We start from the raw sequence: 19,713 nt of genomic DNA on the forward strand, positions 1-19,713 counted from the left end.
GAACTATGACCTCTCCGACAGGAAAGGTCCGTCCATATATTTTTCTTGCTTCAGTTTCCTTGTGTGATAGTGTACTTTTTGAGATATGGGTGGTTTTACATAACGCTTTCCAACCTGAACACTCTTCAGTGAATGGTAAATGAAATGAAATTACCTGAATAATTTTGGCCTGATGTCGCCGAGTGGCAACAGAAAGAAAAGGAACAGAATGTGTAGAACTTGCAAAAACGTTGCACGTTGGTTCAGAGCGAAGCATGGGGCCTAACTCGGTGTAAAATCTTAAATTCGAATCACTACGGTCGTGTAAGCTAGGGTGAAGAATGGCGAAACGGTGAGTACTCTGTCGTTTAGCTTGTTTCTCTTTTGACGTTCATTGACGGTTTATTATTGGTTGTGTTTGTCCCTGTACCTAGTCTTTTACTGTGGTGCTATTAAAAGACATCCTACATCAGTCACATCATTTAGCAGTTACACTGGCGTCAGGACAATGTTAGTGATACCGCGCAATATGAACAGCGTAAACACTGAAATGGAAGACACGGTATTCTGTTATGGCTTAGCCAACGACATATGTCGTGTTATAAACATCGAATGACATCCTCAGGGCCGTATTACATGTGAAAAAAATGTTTAGCAGGCTGTTCCACCTACTTTTACAAATCGCAATGAATCGCAGCAAGGACAAGGAATAGCGGTTGACATCACTCAGAACGCATCCCATATATGAGAGAACGCTTGTTCTGACGAGATGATGCTGAAGCAAGTAAATTGACAAGTTCGTGTAGACAGTTACACTTTCAGGTTAAGACAAGAGAAAGTGAATTTTCGTGGCAAAAACATAGGAACAGTAAATATTATATGGTAGCAGATCGGAATGAAAGATGTCATCGACGTATGTGATTATTTAAACTGCACTGTGCAACCCAGTTAGAAAGTCAGTTTTTTAAACACCTTAACTGCCCCCCCCCCCCCCCTCACTATGACGCAAAAGTTTGAAATGTGGCTCAAAGGTACCTACAAGTTGCTTGCTGGCATGCTGAATCAAGTCGCGGCGAAGAGATTGCCTGCTCTCAGGCGCTACAGCAGCAGAGGAGTGCCACACAGCCGAATGGATGTCGAAGTCGCTGTGCAGGTACGTTTTTAAAATGCTCAAAAAAGGTTGTGCGGGTGACATCGAGGGTATTGCCGAACAGAGCGGAGTCTTAGTGGGACCCTCTCCCGTCTTTTCTTTCATACACGTGTCAATGTTGTCCGTCCGTGTCCCCCCTCCCTTTTGATAACGCCGCAGGAGAGATGTCAAGGCATAAACACCCCTTGCTGCTTCACATCAGCTTCAACCGCCAACGAATGGTTTGTAAAGATCCCTAGTAGTGATCCACCTGTATACCAGAGAAAAATTACGGTCATGCTTCACTTCAAAGGTGTCAGATCATGATCAGTGGTGTTGCAGCCCCACGATGTCCTAGAAGTGGGTTGAATCGTCTAGGAAGTGGCTGCAGTGTCGAACGATCTCAAAACATCGTCTTGTTGCTCGTCGCACTGCGAACCGTTGTTTTCGACCACGAAATGTGTGGAAATGAACGCCCTAAGGAATGGGGTGGTTTCATTGACGCCATTTATGTCATCTCTTGAGGCCTCTGCGTGTCTCTGAGCGGCGGTGTATCTGAAATGTTATCCTCGTCCACCCACATGAAAACCGTATCATTTCTATGATGGGCGTCCCGTTTCTGTCTTCCAACGCAGAGGCGTCAAAAGAAGAGTGAAACGTGGGTAAGAGAGAGGATGACAACCTTCCCGTAAAGTGAAATTTGATGCCATCTTACCAATCACATGAAGTTCTGGGTCTGGCCTCTTTTTTGCATGAAGCATCACCGAGCCAGAGTGTGGCGTCACAGGGCGCCACGCATCTTCACCATTACACTGGAAATTTTTAGTCACCTTTCGGCTAAATTTCGAGCTTCAGCGTCACAATGGGAGACAATTATGGGGTTTCAAATGTGACACTTCAATTGTGTTACGCATTGTAGTTCCATTCACAGTATTGAAAAGCTGAAATATTACAACTCCTACAATATTGGAGCTGCTGAAGGGATAAACAACGCTCTTGCGTGATCAATTTTGGACGAACAGCAAGTTATCAGTCCTCCAGCTCACCACGCTGTGCTACACTTCTGTCAACGCTTTAAGACGGTGTGCTGAACATCTGCACTTCACAGCTTCGATAGTAAATTACCATAATAACGACGTTTGGGAGCATGAAAATTCTCTAGCGCTCATGAAAACAAGACATCAAATTCGGTTTAATAACAGTATGTGAAGAGGAATTGTGGAACATAAATTATACCAAACAAATCAACTGGTATCGTTTACTTTCAATTTATGGGCGCCAATTTTTCGTGTATTGGAGAATGTTACCCTTGCAGAAAGACAATAGATGTGGTCTATGCACAAATGGGCACCACTCGATTTTCTACGCGTCATACGATAGTGTTGAATACTAACGTGTAATGAGCGATGGTTAACATAGAGGTGGCCAAGTAGCGTGGCCTCCGCTCATCTGACCGGAATCGTTCAGATTTCTGGACATGGAGGCACGTGAAGGCATTTGTGTACACGAGCATATGTCGCATGCGTGTGACCAACACCTCGTGCAGTAAAATTTATTCGCGTGATTTCAGAATTCTTTGAGGAAGGCTGAAGGATGTATGTGAATGAGTGATAATCAAACTGAGCACCTCCTGTAGCGTCAAGTAACATCTGTCTATCAGATGATGGACTGGTCCATACGTCAACAGGTATTTGTTTCCAGACGCGAGTTTACAGGCCCTTTTTCCCTCTAGTACTATCTCCGGTAAGAATACAGGACGTTTAAAAGACCTTTGTACGTAGTCTAATACTAAATAAAAAAAGGCTGTTCGCATTTGCAAGGAACTATTGGTCGTAGCGTGTTAGTGTCTTTCGACTTTGAACTGCCATTTGAACTGAAAATTTTCACCAAAATCGATCGACTCAGTAGAAGTGACTAAACAGTTCACTACTTTAAGGCATCTTCAGTGGTATCTATAACGATGCAGTTTTGTTATTATTTTGTGCGAGTCTTTTGTCCTTTTGGGCGTTCTGTATTAATTTTGGACCATGCCTCTTTAGGCAGTTTGTAGTTTTAGTGTGTTTCGAAGAAGGCGTGGTTATAAACGCCAAAACTAGGTCAACATCCGGTTTCAGTTTGCATTCGAGGCGGATTCTTTATAATCATTACATTACATTAATTTTGTAATCGAATCCTGTCAAATTTTTTCTCTTTCGTTTAGGCATTACCCTGGATTTATCAGAATTGACAGCGAACTTCCAGTCATTCTATCACGCAGAAATTTATTCCAAATCTTTCCGCATTGCATTGCAATCGTCCATCCCTGTCCAAGACAGCATCGTCGGGGAATAATTTGGTCGTGCTGCTGACCCCTAGCAAGGAAAGTTTCTGCATTTCCTCATACCATTGCAAATGAAATGGATAGGGCAGTATTATTTACTGCCAGATTCTCCATCTGAATTGCCTTATGTGAGGATAACTAAAATCCTAATCTACTACTTCTTCAGACGAACTCTGGAACAGTTCTGTAAATTGGCAGCAGGTCGGTCATCTTTGAGATTACTCACACTTCTGTGGCATTGTGCTATTGCAGTTTTTTCTAATGAGTACACATTAGGCATCTACACAATCTGAAAGATTTCTTTCGACATTTTCCGTAGATGCCAAGTTAAGAAAAGGAGATAGTGTATATAACCAAACCAAGTCAGGGAACAGTTAGCTAATCATCAGTGATGGTGGTGACTATACTTCCGATATCTGTACAAGGACTTAGAAATGAAAAAAATGCGTGGTTATCGACAGTGTTTCTATTGCAGGACTTCGAGACGTGCGTGTTGCGCGGCGACCGAGAATGCCGATATCTGGAGGGAGAGACGCGGGAGGGCATAGGCGACCATCGAAGACAGTCGCTCTTCTTCTGCGGACACGCCGACGCTTGCACGTGAGTATACAGCCACCAAGACATATCATCCTGACAATCATGATTTACAACAGAAATCTTACATTTTATGGAACTGATAATTTTGAACAATTTGTTTAAATCACACCTCACAAAAAGAATGTAAAAGCTTGTACTAAATAATTCAAGCATTTCTAGAAGGAATGAAATTTTGCTAACAGGGGTTAACTCACGAAAGGAGTCCTATAGAGTTCAATTTTAGGTCAAGTCCTCTTCCTTACATATGTGAAGGCCACAGAGCTAAAATAAAACAAATTTGCCAAATCGTGAAATCTTTGACGTCATCATCCTCCTTGCAGTCCATCCTACCCTCTATTAATCCCAACGAATCCCCCAACTCCATTTCAACAACTTCACTTCTAGATGCAGCCAGTGATACATTTCCATCAACCCAGCAAAAACCGAAGCAACAATTATAGGAAAAAAAGTCTCCTGAGTATTGTGTCCCAGAAAATTTTTCCTGATAGTCTACAGCTGTCCAATCCAGCTAACTAAAACTCTAAAATATTTTGGACTAACCTTCGATCCAAAATTAATCTGGAACCCTCACTTAGCAATCACCGAAAAGAAAGTCTGCAATAGGCTAAAACTGCTAATGTCCAAAAACTGGCCTTCAATCTCACGGCCATCATCCACACAAATGAAACCCTCGTCTGCCTCAACCTTACCTACGCCGATGCAGCACAGACTATCGCTCCTTCCAAGTTTTATCGCTCACTACGACGCCTTGTTTCCTTTATTCAATTACGTTCTCACACTCGTACCCTACACCACTTTATAAAGCTTCCACGCTACCTCAAACGCCTAGAACACCTTCGCATCTCCGACACCTCAAGTAAACTTCAGCCCGAACACCCTAAAGTCTTTTCCATCCTTGAGAGACCTGATCTGCTGCTGTGTCTGTATCAATACGTCCGCCCTTACTTTCATTTCTATACAATTCCCGTCCTTTTCCAGCGTAATTTCAGTCACCTTCGTCTTGCAGATCATTAACTAAAACCTAAAATCTACCCTTCCTTCATACCATAACCAGCCCTCCCCATGAAGGCTCCAGCTCTCCCTTTCCTTGTCCTCTTCCATCCCAGTCATATTCTTATGCATTAATCCCACCTACCGGTTTTTTCCGACATATACGGACCACATCCTTTTTCATATAACATCTTCTCCCATATTTCCCACATCCCTGTCCCCAGCCAAAGCTACCAGGAGCATCTATCACACCATCCTCTCTATGAAAATATGCTACATCACACCAAAATAATCGCGACAGAAACATCTGCTTTAATCTCTTAAATTATTTTGCATTAAGTTTTAAGATTGTTTAATCAAACTGTTGAAACGTGGCAATATGGTCACTGAAAGCTTTCCTCCAATAGGAGCGGCATAAATAACGATTAAACAATTTTAAAATATTACTAACCCTTTACCTACCATCAGGCCTCAAAAGGTCCGTCCGTGATGTTTAATATCTTCTCTATTAGTAACTATATATTTTATTTCAAAGAAATTTTGTGACTTTTCCTAATTTTCAAGTTTGCCATAATTTTGGGAAAAAATCATAAAAATTTAACTATGGCTTTGTGCTAAAGTGTTGGTGCACGTTTCCTCCCGTACAGCCATCGCAGGCCCGTGCGATTAGGAAAAATTTTTCAACAACCACATGTCTGTCTGCGCAGCGTCTGTTACGTCATTTGCCACTGTTGACTCGTGCTGTTATTCTTTCAGTATTCAACAGTCTTCCTTGTGATAAGCAGATGTTTATTCCGGTGCATTATTTCATAAAGGTTGTCTGTTCTCAAACTGAAAAATGTTACGGAGAAGAGGACTATCAGACGAGGAGATAAGGGAATTGTTGGAGAAGTCTTCTGATTCTGAAAACACATCTAGAGAACGTGAATCTTCCACTGATGATGATAATGAGGTAGAACTACACGAAGATGATGATCATGAAGAACCTCTTAACCATGAACAATTTACCGGAAATTCTGTTGAGTGCGCCTTATTGTTTTCACGCAATGGGAATGAAATATGGGCTACAGCTCATCAAGCTGGAATTTCTGGTAGGCGGAGCAAAAAGGGTGTACTGAAAGAAGACCAGGAAGTGTGATCATGAAGAATCTTGTTTTGTGTTGTTCTTTCGTGTACCCCTCATTGAGAAAGTGAGTATATGGACCAACAGGGAAGATCGAATCGTTTACGAGGACTGAGTTGATATACATATTCATGAAATGGAAAAGTTTCTTGGTTTTCTGATCCTGACTGAGTTTACAAGTCAAGAAATGAAAATATCATTTAGCTTTGGAGTGTTGAGAATGGCTGATCACTATTCAATGAAATTATGTCTCGCAACGGCTTCCATGCTATTATGAGGGTGTTGCGCTTTGACAACGCAGTAGCTCGACGTGAACATAGGTCAAGTGACAAATCTGAAACAATGAGAGAAGTTTTTGAGATGTGGGAAATTTCCCTTAGGGATGCCTACATTCCAATACGGTGCATGACCGTGGATGCCCAGTTGGTGACATTTCGAGGTCGCTGTCCATTCGACAGTGCATTCTATTAAAACTTGGCAGATACGGAATAAAGTTCTGGGCAATTTGTGACAGTGCGACAAGCTACTGCTGGAAGGTGAAAGTGTGTTTGGGAAAGCAGGAAGAAACCAGAGCCATACGACTTGGAGAGAATGTTGCGAAGACCCTGGTGACTGAACTTGAAAAGTCTGGATGTAATATCACCTGTTATAATTTTTTTTTTTTTACATCTCTGGATTTAGCTCATCATTTGTGTTCAGAATATCTGACACTAGTCGGTACTATCAGGGGACACAAGGGTGAACTACCTGCCCACTTTATTACATCTAAAGGACGTGAAGTATACTCTATATTATTTGGTTTTCGACCAGATGTGATGATAGCCTCTTATGTTCCTAAGATTCATAAGAAAAAAAAAAAAAGTTATTACAGCTCTCTTCATGAGCGACCAGTGGTGTCATCATCACAAGTAAAAAAGCCTGGGGTTATAACAACTTTCGGTGTCACAAAGGGGGACATTGACATCATCAACCAGAAGACGCGATGCTACAGTGCAAAGGGAAAAACAGGGCGCTTGCCATTGGTGTTTTTCTTTAACATGATCGATGTAAGTTTAATGAATGCATACTTAATTTGGATGTTGATGGTTACCAATAAAAAAAATAAGCCGTCGAACTTTCATCATCAATTTGGGAAAGCAACTAGCAGGGGTAAAGAAATCAATGATTTCATTACTTACACCGAGTCCAGGAAAGGCAGTGAGATCATCAGCTAAGAAAAGGAGAAGATGCGCATAGTGTGTAGAGAAGGAAGACAGGAAAAGTCAAATTACATGTTAAAAGTGCACCAAACCTGAGTGCTCGGAACAGTCTGCTATTGTCTGTAATTCCTGCGCAAATTTGCAATAAGAATAAAAGCCATCAGTAAAAGTATAAAAATTGTGTTTTTTAAAATGTAAATTTTGAATAAATACAATCAAACAGTGGAAAATACAGTGTGAAATGTAACAATATTATGAAAAGAAAAGTTGCTACTCATCATATAGCGGAGATGCTGAGTCGCAGAAAGGCACAACAAAAAGACTGCCACAAATAAAACTTTCGCCGCACGGGATTAGCCGAGCGGTCTGGGGCGCTACAGTGATGGACTGTGCGGATGGTCCCAGCGGAGGTTCGAGGCCTCCCTCGGGCATGGGTGTGTGTGTTTGTCTTTAGGATAATTTAGGTTAAGTAGTATGTAAGCTTAGGAACTGATGACCTTAGCAGTTAAGTCCCATAAGATTTCACACACATTTTTTGAAACAAAACTTTCGACCAGTAAGGCCTTCATCGAAAATAGACAACAGACATACACACACACACACACACACACACACACACACACACACACACACACTCACGCGAACGCAACTCACACACACGTGACTCTAGTCCCAGGCAACTGAAGCCGCAGATGGCTGAGACTGCAGTCACGTGTGTGTGAGATGTGTTTGCGTGAGTGAGTGTGTGTGTGTGTGTGTGTGTGTGTGTGTGTGTGTGTGTGTTGGCCTTACTGGCCGAAAGCTTTATTGCTGACAATCTTTTTGTTGTCTATCTGCGACTCTGCATCTCCACTACATGGTGAGTAGCAACTTTACTTTTCATAATATTGTTAAATAAATAAAATTCTTTTAAAAGTATTATACCTCAAAAGTAATTTACATCATAAGTGGTCAAAACAATGCCAATTTATGTCTGTATACCAGCACGGGTCTGAGAGGCGCGGCTGGTAGGCAACACTATACAGAATTTGTGGTAAGCCGAGGGTTGAAACGACCTTGCCCCCTCACGATGGGATAAACGCTAGGAAAGAGAGCGTTTTACAATACTGCTGCGGCGCCTGGCAGGCCGTTAACTGCGGTGTGTGTGTGCGCAGGCCGTTCAACACGGTGGGCGCCCTGCAGCTGGCGAAGCGCGCTGTGGAGCGCCACTACGCCGTCGTGGGCGTGCTCGAGGAGCTCAACACGACGCTGGCCGTGCTCGAGCACTACGTGCCGCGCTTCTTCCGCGGCGCCGCCGACGTCTACTGGGGTAAGCGCGCACACTTTATCTGCTTACTCCGCCACGCGGAGGATACTTTGCACCATTCCCTTCTCTAATCTATTCGCAGAGGGTGTGAGAGGAAAAATCATTGGCGCTATGCTTTCGTGTTGTTGTTATCTTTAGTCCGTAGACTACTTTGTTACATCGCTCCGTTCTAGCCCACACTGTGCAATCATGACGGTAGTCATTTTATATTTATCAACTCGAAAACATCGAGCTGTGACCATGAATCTTTGTATTTCACATCGACCCGTTAATGCGGTACATTTTTCCCAAAGCTGGATCACGTGGTGCAAACTTTGCTTGTGGAAGCCTGCACTTCCGGCTGTTCGGGTAGAGTTCCACCTCGAAAATCATATCGCCGTTATTCTGGAAGTGCCTGACACCCAGTGGTTTCTTCATCCGAGGAACAGGGTAGAAGTTACCGAGTACCATTTCAGGAAAATACAAGAATGCGACATATTTCGAAATTCTAAAGAAGCGGTAGTAGCAGTATATTCACTCATCCGTAGATCACTTTTGCAAGAATACTAGACATGTCTTGGTATTACAATTTAAGAACAATGGAAATAACGTAATACAAGTACTTACGGATCGAGTTTAAGGATGGGACAGATGGTCGGCCGTGGCCGTGGCCTTATTGTATGAACCATACCGGCATTTGCTTGAAGTGATTTAGAGAAATCACGTAAAACTTAACCTTCCTACCACAAAGTGGTAACGCATCCGATACGTCTCCTCTGTTTTCGTTTGCACAGAAAACAGCGCTAGTGTATGTTATGTGTGTAAACCAAATGAACCCGATTTATAAGAAGAAAACTGTTTTTTATCTACGTGTCATCAACGACACGGTCATGTGACATGTGTCCTGAAATTCCACCTTGTTGTCGGAAGGTTAAATCAGGATGGCCGGATGAAAATTGGAAGCTCCAGTCTCTTTAAAACTGTGCTACATCATTCAGTTTATCCCATGTGTACAATACCGTTTTGTAAAGAGATTATTTTAATAATGTAACAGGCTAGTGCTACACTGTTCATTCAGTTCTCACTCTTAAGTCAGTGCACACACGCTGCTTCATAAAGTAACACTACACACATTATTAGCTGACGTCAGGGCCACAGCAACGAAGTTTCGTTTCCCCTGTGTGGCCACTTTTTAAGTGGCTTGTTTTAGTAATGTCTTTAAGAGAAGCAGCGTGTATTGCTGTCATGTGCAGAACGAGCTGGACCGTTGCCGTAGGTCGCAAGCACACCTTCAGACAGCTTCTCGCGACAGTGCGTCTTGACAGCCTCCCATAACCTCGATAGGAGATTTTAGTAGCATGTTCATGTGACAGACTTCTCCTTTCGAGCATAATCTGTTAGCACCACGTCATGGCAGTCCAAAAAACACTCAGCATCATCATGGCCGATGACGGTTGGCTCTTCGCCCTTTTTCAACGGTGGTAACTCCACTCGTTTCAACTGGTTCTTTTGCTCCCTTTTCTCGGAGTCACAGTAACGGTACTCGTCCACGGAGATTAGGCGCTTAAGGATTTGGATTGGCCTAACACAGCTGCAAAAACTCCGCTTTGCAAGAAGACTAAAACTGATCTATGGCTTTTTCCACAACTGCCTCAATTATGACACGCCGGGCTTCGAAAACCAGCGCCTCCTCTTCTCTCATGATTCCCGTTTCTTCACAAATGGTGTGCTAACATCGTTCTTCGTCATTCAGACTTATCTGACCACACAGGAAACGTTTGCACTGTCAACTGTGCCGTATGAGGGTATATTGTTGCAGTCCAGTCACACTAGCCTGCTTGGATAAATGTAGCATTGTTGCCTTTGTCAATGGCCTGCGATATTTTCTTTTGGCTCCTCGGACGGCATGCTACGGTACTGAGATTTCATTGTGTACCTGCACTGCAGGCACATACCCGCAAATAAACAAAAAAGTTGATTACGTAGCTTTACTTTTTCGAAACGATAATTAAAAATTTATGACTGCCCCTCCTGTCTTCTTATTCGTTCGAACTTGTCTACTGTAGTCAAGCCTTGATTTCGTTCTAAAATTTTAACCCCCCCCCCCCCCCCGTTCCCCAAATGAACAATTCCTTGATGTCTCACGATGTGACCTGCCAATCAACTCCTTCTCTTAGCAAAGTTGTGCCATAAATTTCCTTCCTCTTCGATTCGATTCATTACCTCTTCATTATTTCGATTTTCTCATCTAATCTTCAGCATTTTTCTATAGTACCGCTTTTGAATAGCTTATATTGTCTTCCGAAAATAGGGGGGCCAGCAGAAATCCCCGGATCACTCATGACATAAGGAGTTTAACTAAATGCAAAGGCAAATTATAAAAAAAAAGGAAATGAAGCAGGAAAGGTCAATACAAACATCTAAAACTCAGACTGGTGGGAAATGCAAATTGGCAAAGCAGGCATGGGTAGAGGAGAAATGCTAAACTGTAAAGTATGAATGTCTATAGAAAGGATGTAAATTTGAAGACGACCGTATGGAAATGCAGGAGGAAGTAGCTGAGGATGAGATAAGAGGTACGATGCCGTGAGAATAATTTAGCTGCCTATTTACTCCAGTCATACAAAGTAGGCGATAACCCGCCAGGATAGGCGTGCTGGGCAGCCTGGATGTGGTTTTTAGGTGGTTTCCCGCATCCTACTAGATGAATACCGGGCTGGTCCCCTCGTCCCGCCTCAGTTACACGACTCGCAGACATTTGAAACACATTCACACTCTTTCAAGATTTACACTAGTAGCAGACAGCTGGGGTACACTACTTCCGTCCCAGGGGGTAAGGGATGGCGGCAGGAAGGGCATCCGGCCACCCCTTAACTTAACCATGCCAAATCCGTCCTTAACCCTGCCGACCCTGCGTCCAATACGGGATAAAGGCAGTAGCGAAAGAAAGAATACTAAGTAGGCGATAAGACAAACAGTTTTAACGTGTAACAAACATTCGAAGACCTTAAATTTTGACGATGGTCATAGATGAGGCTCTCGAATTCTTTCTGTAGTTGGTAGTTAGCATTGCGTTACGTATTTGTAATTGACTTTTGTCGTGTCTGTAGCTTTCATAACTGTTTTATAAAGTACATCATCTTAAATTTTTAAGCTCTGTGATCGTTCCTTTCTTTTCAAAATTTTCACATGTTCCACCAAGTCATTCTCTTGAATTTTATTTTACCAAGGGTTGTTTAGGAACCGTAAATATCTTTGAAAATGACTCGAAAGTTAATGACCACCGTAAGGAGGCAACAGATATCAGACTTCCGGAACGAGAGCAACATACCGTTGAGAATGAAGTTCATAAGGATAATTATAACTGTGGCTAGTAATTGCATCCTGCTGTGCACTGTGGGAATTTCAACGAATTACCCCTGTGCTATCGCAGGTAATTAAAATAATGCTGCGAACAAGACTGCAACCGTTGCGGAAAACCAAGCAGTCTGAAAATTTTTATCCTTGTCTGTTATTTGAAAGGCAATTGAATTGACTTCATTACTTCCACTTCATTTAAGCACCAGTTGCGAATTATGTCGTAAATTCACTAGGAACATCGGTTTTACATAAAACCAAATTTTTTTCCTGAGGAGACTTTTTTTTCTTATTCACTATGGAACTGACTGGTGACTTTGTGACCACGAACGTAACACAGCAAAACAATTGCAACATTAAAGCTCACTTTTTCAGACAGGTTCGTCATTTTCCAGCAGTAGAATCCACGTTTATTTGATTCAGCATTCTCGGCAGGTGGTATGGTCTCGAAACAGATAGACCGTGTAAGGGTTGAATATGAAAGAGAGAGTCCTGAGCAGACTAGCCTGTATGTGGCCCATTAGTATCTTATTACAGTGTCGCACCAGAACTATGGACTGCAGCATTTTATCCACACAATGATGGCTTGCGTTGATGCAACGAACAAGGAGATGTAGCCTATTGTGCGTCACGCAGTTGGATAAAATTTCGCACAGAAGTCCATTAGAGGGAAACTACCCATATTCTGGGTTTTAACTCAATAATTCAGTTTTGTAGAAATTCTGTGCATCAGCTGTAATGACTGTACCCTCTCGTTAAGCAGATTCCGTGGAATAGAGGTGAATGTGTCTTACTCCGGATATGCGGATTCAGATTCAAATCCCTACATGAAATATTTTTAACAAAAAAAACAACGTTTCAGTATCATAGTTTTATTCATTTGATATGGAAGAACTAATGCGAGCCATTCATTTGCTTTGTTGCTGCTTTCACGACAAGTTCCAGCCGAACCATTTCGAAATGCAAAACGTGCGGGTGGAATTAGTTCATTCTATAATGCAGGTTTTTGTTTTATTCACTACTTCAGATTCGTAGTACCGGTATATAATGATTTCGTGAAATCAATATTAACTGCTAATCAAATAAAAGTATGTCAGTATTTACAATTTCTTCCGTATGAAATGAATTAATCTACTTAAGATATTTGAATGCTGATTCCTCAGTGATAAACAATATTACACATTCAAAAAATCGTCAAAATTGACTTGAATGAAACCCCACCATTGGCCCACATGAACTGATCGCCAAGTGTGCGTAGATTTTCTCAAAAACGTCGAAGAGGTGAACGAAAAGCTGGAATTGGTGCAATTTCTTTTAATCAAAACGATTATCAATGCGACATTTCGTCCAAATCTGACACGATTGGCGAAATCCTCTTTTAAGATACCAGTACGACTGTATGAGACAATGCTCCCATCTCTTGTACCTCTTCTGAACTGGAAAAGCCGGCCGGAGTGGCCGAGCGGTTCTAGGCGCTACAGTCTGGAACCGCGCGACCGCTACGGTCGCAGGTTCGAATCCTGCCTCCGGCATGGATGTGTGTGATGTCCTTAGGTTAGTTAGGTTTAAGTAGTTCTAAGTTCTAGGGGACTGATGACCTCAGCAGTTAAATCCCATAGTGCTCAGAGCCATTTTTTGAACTGGAAAATGTACTACAATACTGGGAAATTTCAATTCTTCAATGGCAATTACTAAATTGCTCTGATGGTCAGCAGATCTTTAATTACGACATGGTCCTCATCTTTCAGGAAAGAAATGTTTCACTTTACTACGTGCTTCTCCCAATGTAAACGGAATAGCTGACATTCCAGTTCATAGGAAGGACGAAACCATCGTGGATCCACCACCTCGGCCCGTACTGTAATCGTGATCGCACACACGCAAGTTCCAGCAAGTGCCTGTATATTACACAGATCGACTTGGAACGCAAACATGCTTGCCGCACGATCTTATACTCCTCTCAAGTTGAGGTCTGTCTTGTTAGTAAGATCTCTATTAGGACTATAATCGCGTCCCAGTTCTTAACACCAACACATCGTATGGTCACAGTGAGTTTGCTGAAATGTCAGTCATACGTTGTCTTCAGTCGGATGATACGACTCTTTCGAATCACATCTACGCTTTCTATCTGCCACTGTCCACTATACATCTACGTGACCACTTTGCAATTCACGCTTAAGCGTTTGGCAGAGGATTCATAGAACCACTTTCGAACTGTTGCTTAACATCGAGCGATCGTTGCATTCGTCGGCCGTAGATGTATTACCGTTGTGATATTATCAACGATTCCAATAGGTAATGCGTTGTCACTCCTGACATACTTATTCACTGATACCGCATCGACCTGCAACACCTTCAGCAGGAAGAAACTTTATTGAACAGCTATTTCGAAAATAGCTAACAGATTTCGAAATCCACAAAAATTATTTCATAACATACACGTAATAGAGATGCTAGGAAAACTATTGCTTATTTTCAAATCTTATAGTCCAAATACGTATTTTAAACCGTTACCACATTATAAAGTGGAACATTTCTTGAAACATTACATACAGTATTTTAAACTTCTACAACATGATAAAGTGAAACATTTCTTGAAAACTTACATACAGGTATGCTACGTGATTAAACATCGCCACACATATGACGAAGTATTATAGCGTCAAATGGAACCGTCTACTGTACAGAGATGTCCAGAGGTATAACTCACTTCCTGAGTAATTTCATCGTTTTTATAGACACAAATTTCGTTGCAAGTGATTGTAGTCAGCGTGGCACTTCTTCAATCAAAAACATTCCCTTTCATACAGTTATTCTGTAACACACAGCGTAAGCAATGTGATATGGGTGAATGGGGGCGACAGTCCAGGTTGTGAACAGAAACTGCTGTGTCATTTTCAACAATTGGCTCTCAGGTAAGACCGCCACGCCACGAAAAGCGGTACATTCTTGTTACGAAAGATAGCCCCAGAACATGGCTTCTTTCAGAAGACTAGATGAGTCATTGTTCATACTACTGCACCTATTTCCCAACCAACTTTCTATCAATGACTGCACGCTGTGGTGCTTCTTTTTTTTCGATGACTAGCATTAAAAAATTTCTGCAAAAGGTTAAAAAATATCATGATGTGTCCTATGTGCGGGCATTTGGGCATGCAAAACGGATAAGTCAGTTTAATCTGTAAAAGAGGTTATGGCCAGATTATATAGGACGCAAAAGCGATTCTTCTTACTGATTACCTTCGAAAGGCTATGCTCAGTTAGGTGGGATGCGACTGGATAGGCGACAGGATTTTCATACTTTCCATTTTCTTTAGGTTTTGCTTAGTCTTTGGTGTCTTCATTACCTCTCCTCGCATGTCACGTATCCATTACTACAATAAAAGATCTGATACTTGCACTATGCACAACACTAAATCTCTCTCCATCTCCTTCTCCTTTTCATCTGACTCTGGAAGAGACTAAACTGTAGCTTGCTTCTTACCCTAAACCAAGCTGCTTTCAAAGGGATATTAAAACTTTACCTGTTATCTTCGATGTAGACTCTTTCTCGACTAGCTATCCAACTGCGAACCAGTATCTCTGCCACATTGTTTATGCTATACGTGCGTGCTTTAGTCATGCCTACCCATTTCCGTTTTCTGTCTTCCGTTTCCTTTACTAACATTGCCCTATTAGTTCTCGCTCTTCTCCAGACCAGCAAATATCTTTTCCAGATTTGATTCCTTCTTAACTGCTGTCAAACATTTCTATTAGATGTCATTACTCTTTTTCGGAAAAAAATGTTATGGGAAGATTACTTAACACAGTGGTAGTCTGACTTTACTAAAATACCAAACTTCCATTCATCTAAATCTACATAACACTCCGCAAACCACGTAACGGTGTGCGGCAGGGGTTATTTCTGGTACCACTACCTGATCACCTTTCCATCTTCCAATCGCGAATGTGGCGTTGGGATAATGATTGTCGGTAGCCGCTGTATTAGCTCTAATTTCTCGAATTTTCTCGTCGTGATCTTGGCAGTGAGATGTATGTAGAAGGAAGTAACATGTTGCTCGACTCTTTGCGAAAAGTCTTCTCGCGAAATTTCAATAGTAAACCTCGCTGTGATGCACAACGCCTCTCTTGTAACGTGTGCCACTGGAGCTTGTTGAGCACCTCTGTAACGCTCTCGCACCGACTAAGAGATCCAGGGACGAAACATACCTCCTCGTTGTATCTTCTCCATCTCTTCTGTCAATCCTACCAGGAAAGGATCCCATATTGATGAACAGGATTCAAGAATCGGTCAAACAAGCGCCTTACAAGTAACTTCCTTCGTGGATGAGTTGCATTTCATTCAGATTCCTTCCGTGAAATTGCCGGCCATCTGCTTTTCCTACTATTAGTTTATGTGGTCATTCTACTCAAGGTCGCTCTGGATAATTACTCCTAGATATTTTGAGGTACATACTGTTTTTAGCAGGTCGTCATCAATACTGCAGTTGATGTTCCATTTACACACATCAAAAAAAATTTTGCATCATCCCGGTTCCCAGAACTCCTGAAGACAGACATTAACTGTGGGTATTGTATCACAGACACAGTCCTTTTGAGATGTCACTACCCAAAGAGGTAAACAACCATGCATCAACCTCTTAGACGGAGGAGGTCCGACAGCTGATCAGTTCCAGTCATTCCACGAGGAAGGAGGTACACAGCTAGTGTTGTCTGTAGCTCAACCATGCCTAGACGGTCAATACCGCGGTTCGATCCCGTCCGCATTGATACTTTGTGTCAGGAAGGGGTCTCAACAAGAGAAGTGTCCAGGCGTCTCAGAGTGAACCAAAGCGACGTCGCTCTGACATGGAGGAAATACAGAGAGACAGGAACTGTCGATGACATGCCTCGCTCAGGCCGCCCAAGGACTACTACTGCAGTGGATGGCCGCTACCTACGGATTACGGGTCGGAGGAACCTTAAAAGCAATGCCACCATGTTGAATAATGCTTTTCGTGCAGCCACAGGACGTTGTGGTATGACTCAAACTGTCCGCGATAGGCTGCATGATGCGGTTCTTCACTCCCGACGTCAATGGCGAGGTCCATCTTTGCAACCACGACACCATGCAGCGCGGTACAGATGGGCCCAACAACATGCCGAATGGACCGCTCAGGACTGGCATCACGTTCTCTTCACCGATGAGTGTCGCATATGCCTTTAACCAGACAATCGTCGGAGACGTGTCTGAAGGCAACCCGGTCAGGCTGAACGCCTTAGACACATTGTCCACCGAGTGCAGCAAGGTTGAGGTTTCCTGCTGTTTTGGGGTGGCATTACGTGGGGCCGACGCACGCCGCTGGTGGTCATGGAAGGCGCCATAACGGCTGTACGATATGTGAATGCCATCCTCCGACCGATAGTGCAACCATATCGGCAGCATAATGGCGAGGCAATCGTCTTCATGGACGACAATTCGCGCCCCCATCGTGCACATCTTGTAATGACTTCCTTCAGGATAACGACATCGCTCGACTACAGTGACCAGCATGTTCTCCAGACATGAACCCTATCGAACATGCCTGGGATAGACTGAAAAGGGCTCTTTATGACGACGTGACCCATCAACCACTTTGAGGGATCTACGCCGAATCGCCGTTGAGGTGTGGAACAATCTGGACCAACAGTGCCTTGATGGACTTGTGGATAGTATGCCACGACGAATACAGGCATGGAAGAGGATACCCAGTAGCACATCCTCTTGCACGTGCTACTGGGCATTAGAGGTACTGGTGTGTACAGCAATTTGGACCACCATCTCTGAAGGTCTCGCTGTAAGGTGGTACAACATGCAATGTGTGGTTTTCATGAGCAATAAAAAGGGCGGAAATGATGTTTAAGTCGATCTCTATCCCAATTTTCTGTACAGGTTCCGGAACTGTCGGAACCGAGGTGATGCAAAACTTTTTTTGATGTGTGTATTTGCGTTCAGTGTCAATTGCCAGAGCCTACATCATATATCAATCCTCTGCAGGTCATTCGGCAAATTGATACTGTCTCCTGCCTGGCGCTGCTATTTTCCTATAGACAACCACATCATCTGCAAACAGTATTTAAAGAGATTCCGACGCATTCTACTATATTATTTATACACACTGTAAATAGTAACTTCCTTGGGCTACTCCGGAAATTGTCTTTACATCTGTCGATTCTGTTCCGTTAAGGACGACTTGTTGGGTTTCACAGGCTAGGAAGTCTTAAATCCAGACGAAAAATGTGGTCCGATAATGATAAGTTCTTGCGGGATGGTGTCAAATGCCTTCCTGAAGTCAAAGAACACGGCGCCAGCCTCTGCTTCGTTGTCTACAGCGCAATGGATCTCATGGAAGAACAGTTTCGCAGGATCTCCGCTTTCATAACCCATGTTGATTTTTATAGAGGAGGTTTTCAGCCTCCAAAAACGTCATAATTCTTGAGCATAAAACTTGTTACATAATTGTACAATAGATTGACGTAAAATGATATAGGTCTATAATTATGTGCATCTGCCCTACGACTGTTCTCGAAAACGGAATGACTTGAGCCTTTTTCCAGTCGCTAGGTATCCTTATTTGCTCCATCGATCTATGATAAACTGCTGCTAAAAGGGAAGCAAGTTCTTTCTCATAGGTGTCTCATCCAGTCCTGTTGCCTTTCCACTACTAAGCGATTGTAGTACCATTTCTACTCCGCGATCAGTTACCGCCGGCCGGAGTGGCCGTGCGGTTCTAGGCGCTACAGTCTGGACCCGCGAGACCGCTACGGTCGCAGGTTCGAATCCTGCCTCGGGCATGGGTGTGTGTGATGTCTTTAGGTTAGTTAGGTTTAAGTAGTTCTAAGTTCTAGGGGACTGATGACCTTAGAAGTTGAGTCCCATAGTGCTCAGAGCCATTTTGATCGGTTACCGCAATATATGCCATTTCGGCGTTCGTACGACGACAGACGGAACGTGTAACAGTCTTCGGCGATGAAACAATTTCAGAAGACCGAATTTAGTATTTCGGCATTCTCTCTGTTATCTTCCGTTTCCGTGCCTGTATGGTCACTGAGTGACTGAATAGACGTTTTCGAATAGCTTACTGATTTTTAAATATGACCAAAACATCTCAGTGTTTTTACTCAGATCGGTTGACATAATTTTGCTGTCAAAGATTGAATGCTTCTCTCATTTTCTCCTTGTGATCATTTTCGCGTCGTTCAACTTTTCTCAGCTAGGTTTTGATTTATCTTGAACCTGTGATGAAGATCTCTTTGTTTACGTAGCAGTTTTCTAACACCGCTATTAAACCACAGTGGGCGTTTCGCATCCTTTAAGACCTTGCTCGGAACGGTGCTTTTGAAATTTTTTCATTTTTGCTCCACATCTTTGTCCTCAAAACTGAGTATTTACTGTTGATCAATCAGATATTATACAATTTGTATCGTGTCACTCTTGCTAAGCAAATTCAAGCTGAACATTAATAAAACCGGCAAACTGCAGGGACGGATTCCTGACTGAAAACGAAAGAAAAAAGATCATATGAACAAGTGTCTGGAAATGGACAGTGAGCGTGCAACAACAACAAATCGTCCCGGAACACAGTACAGACCTTTATGGTATCCATATCACAACAGATGTTGGCTTCCGTGGAACGCAGTGCACGCATTCACAAATGGCACCATGGATTGCCGCACTCTTTCGCAGGTTCCGGTCTCTCTCTGGATAGCGTCACA

At 42.8% G+C, this 19,713-nt stretch overlaps 1 protein-coding gene across 1 annotated transcript in view; it reads left to right on the plus strand.

Annotated features, from left to right (window-relative positions):
* The window catches only part of LOC126175538 (heparan sulfate 2-O-sulfotransferase pipe), a 273,615-nt gene that overhangs the window by 246,968 nt on the left and 6,934 nt on the right, over positions 1-19,713 (plus strand). The window contains exons 7-8 of the mRNA XM_049922371.1: positions 3,904-4,028; positions 8,492-8,646. Of these exons, the coding sequence (XP_049778328.1) occupies positions 3,904-4,028; positions 8,492-8,646 (280 nt within the window). The remainder of the gene's footprint in view (positions 1-3,903; positions 4,029-8,491; positions 8,647-19,713) is intronic.

The sequence above is a fragment of the Schistocerca cancellata genome, chromosome 3 (genome assembly GCF_023864275.1).
Source record: "Schistocerca cancellata isolate TAMUIC-IGC-003103 chromosome 3, iqSchCanc2.1, whole genome shotgun sequence".
In the NCBI taxonomy this organism is placed as follows: Eukaryota; Metazoa; Arthropoda; class Insecta; order Orthoptera; family Acrididae; genus Schistocerca; species Schistocerca cancellata.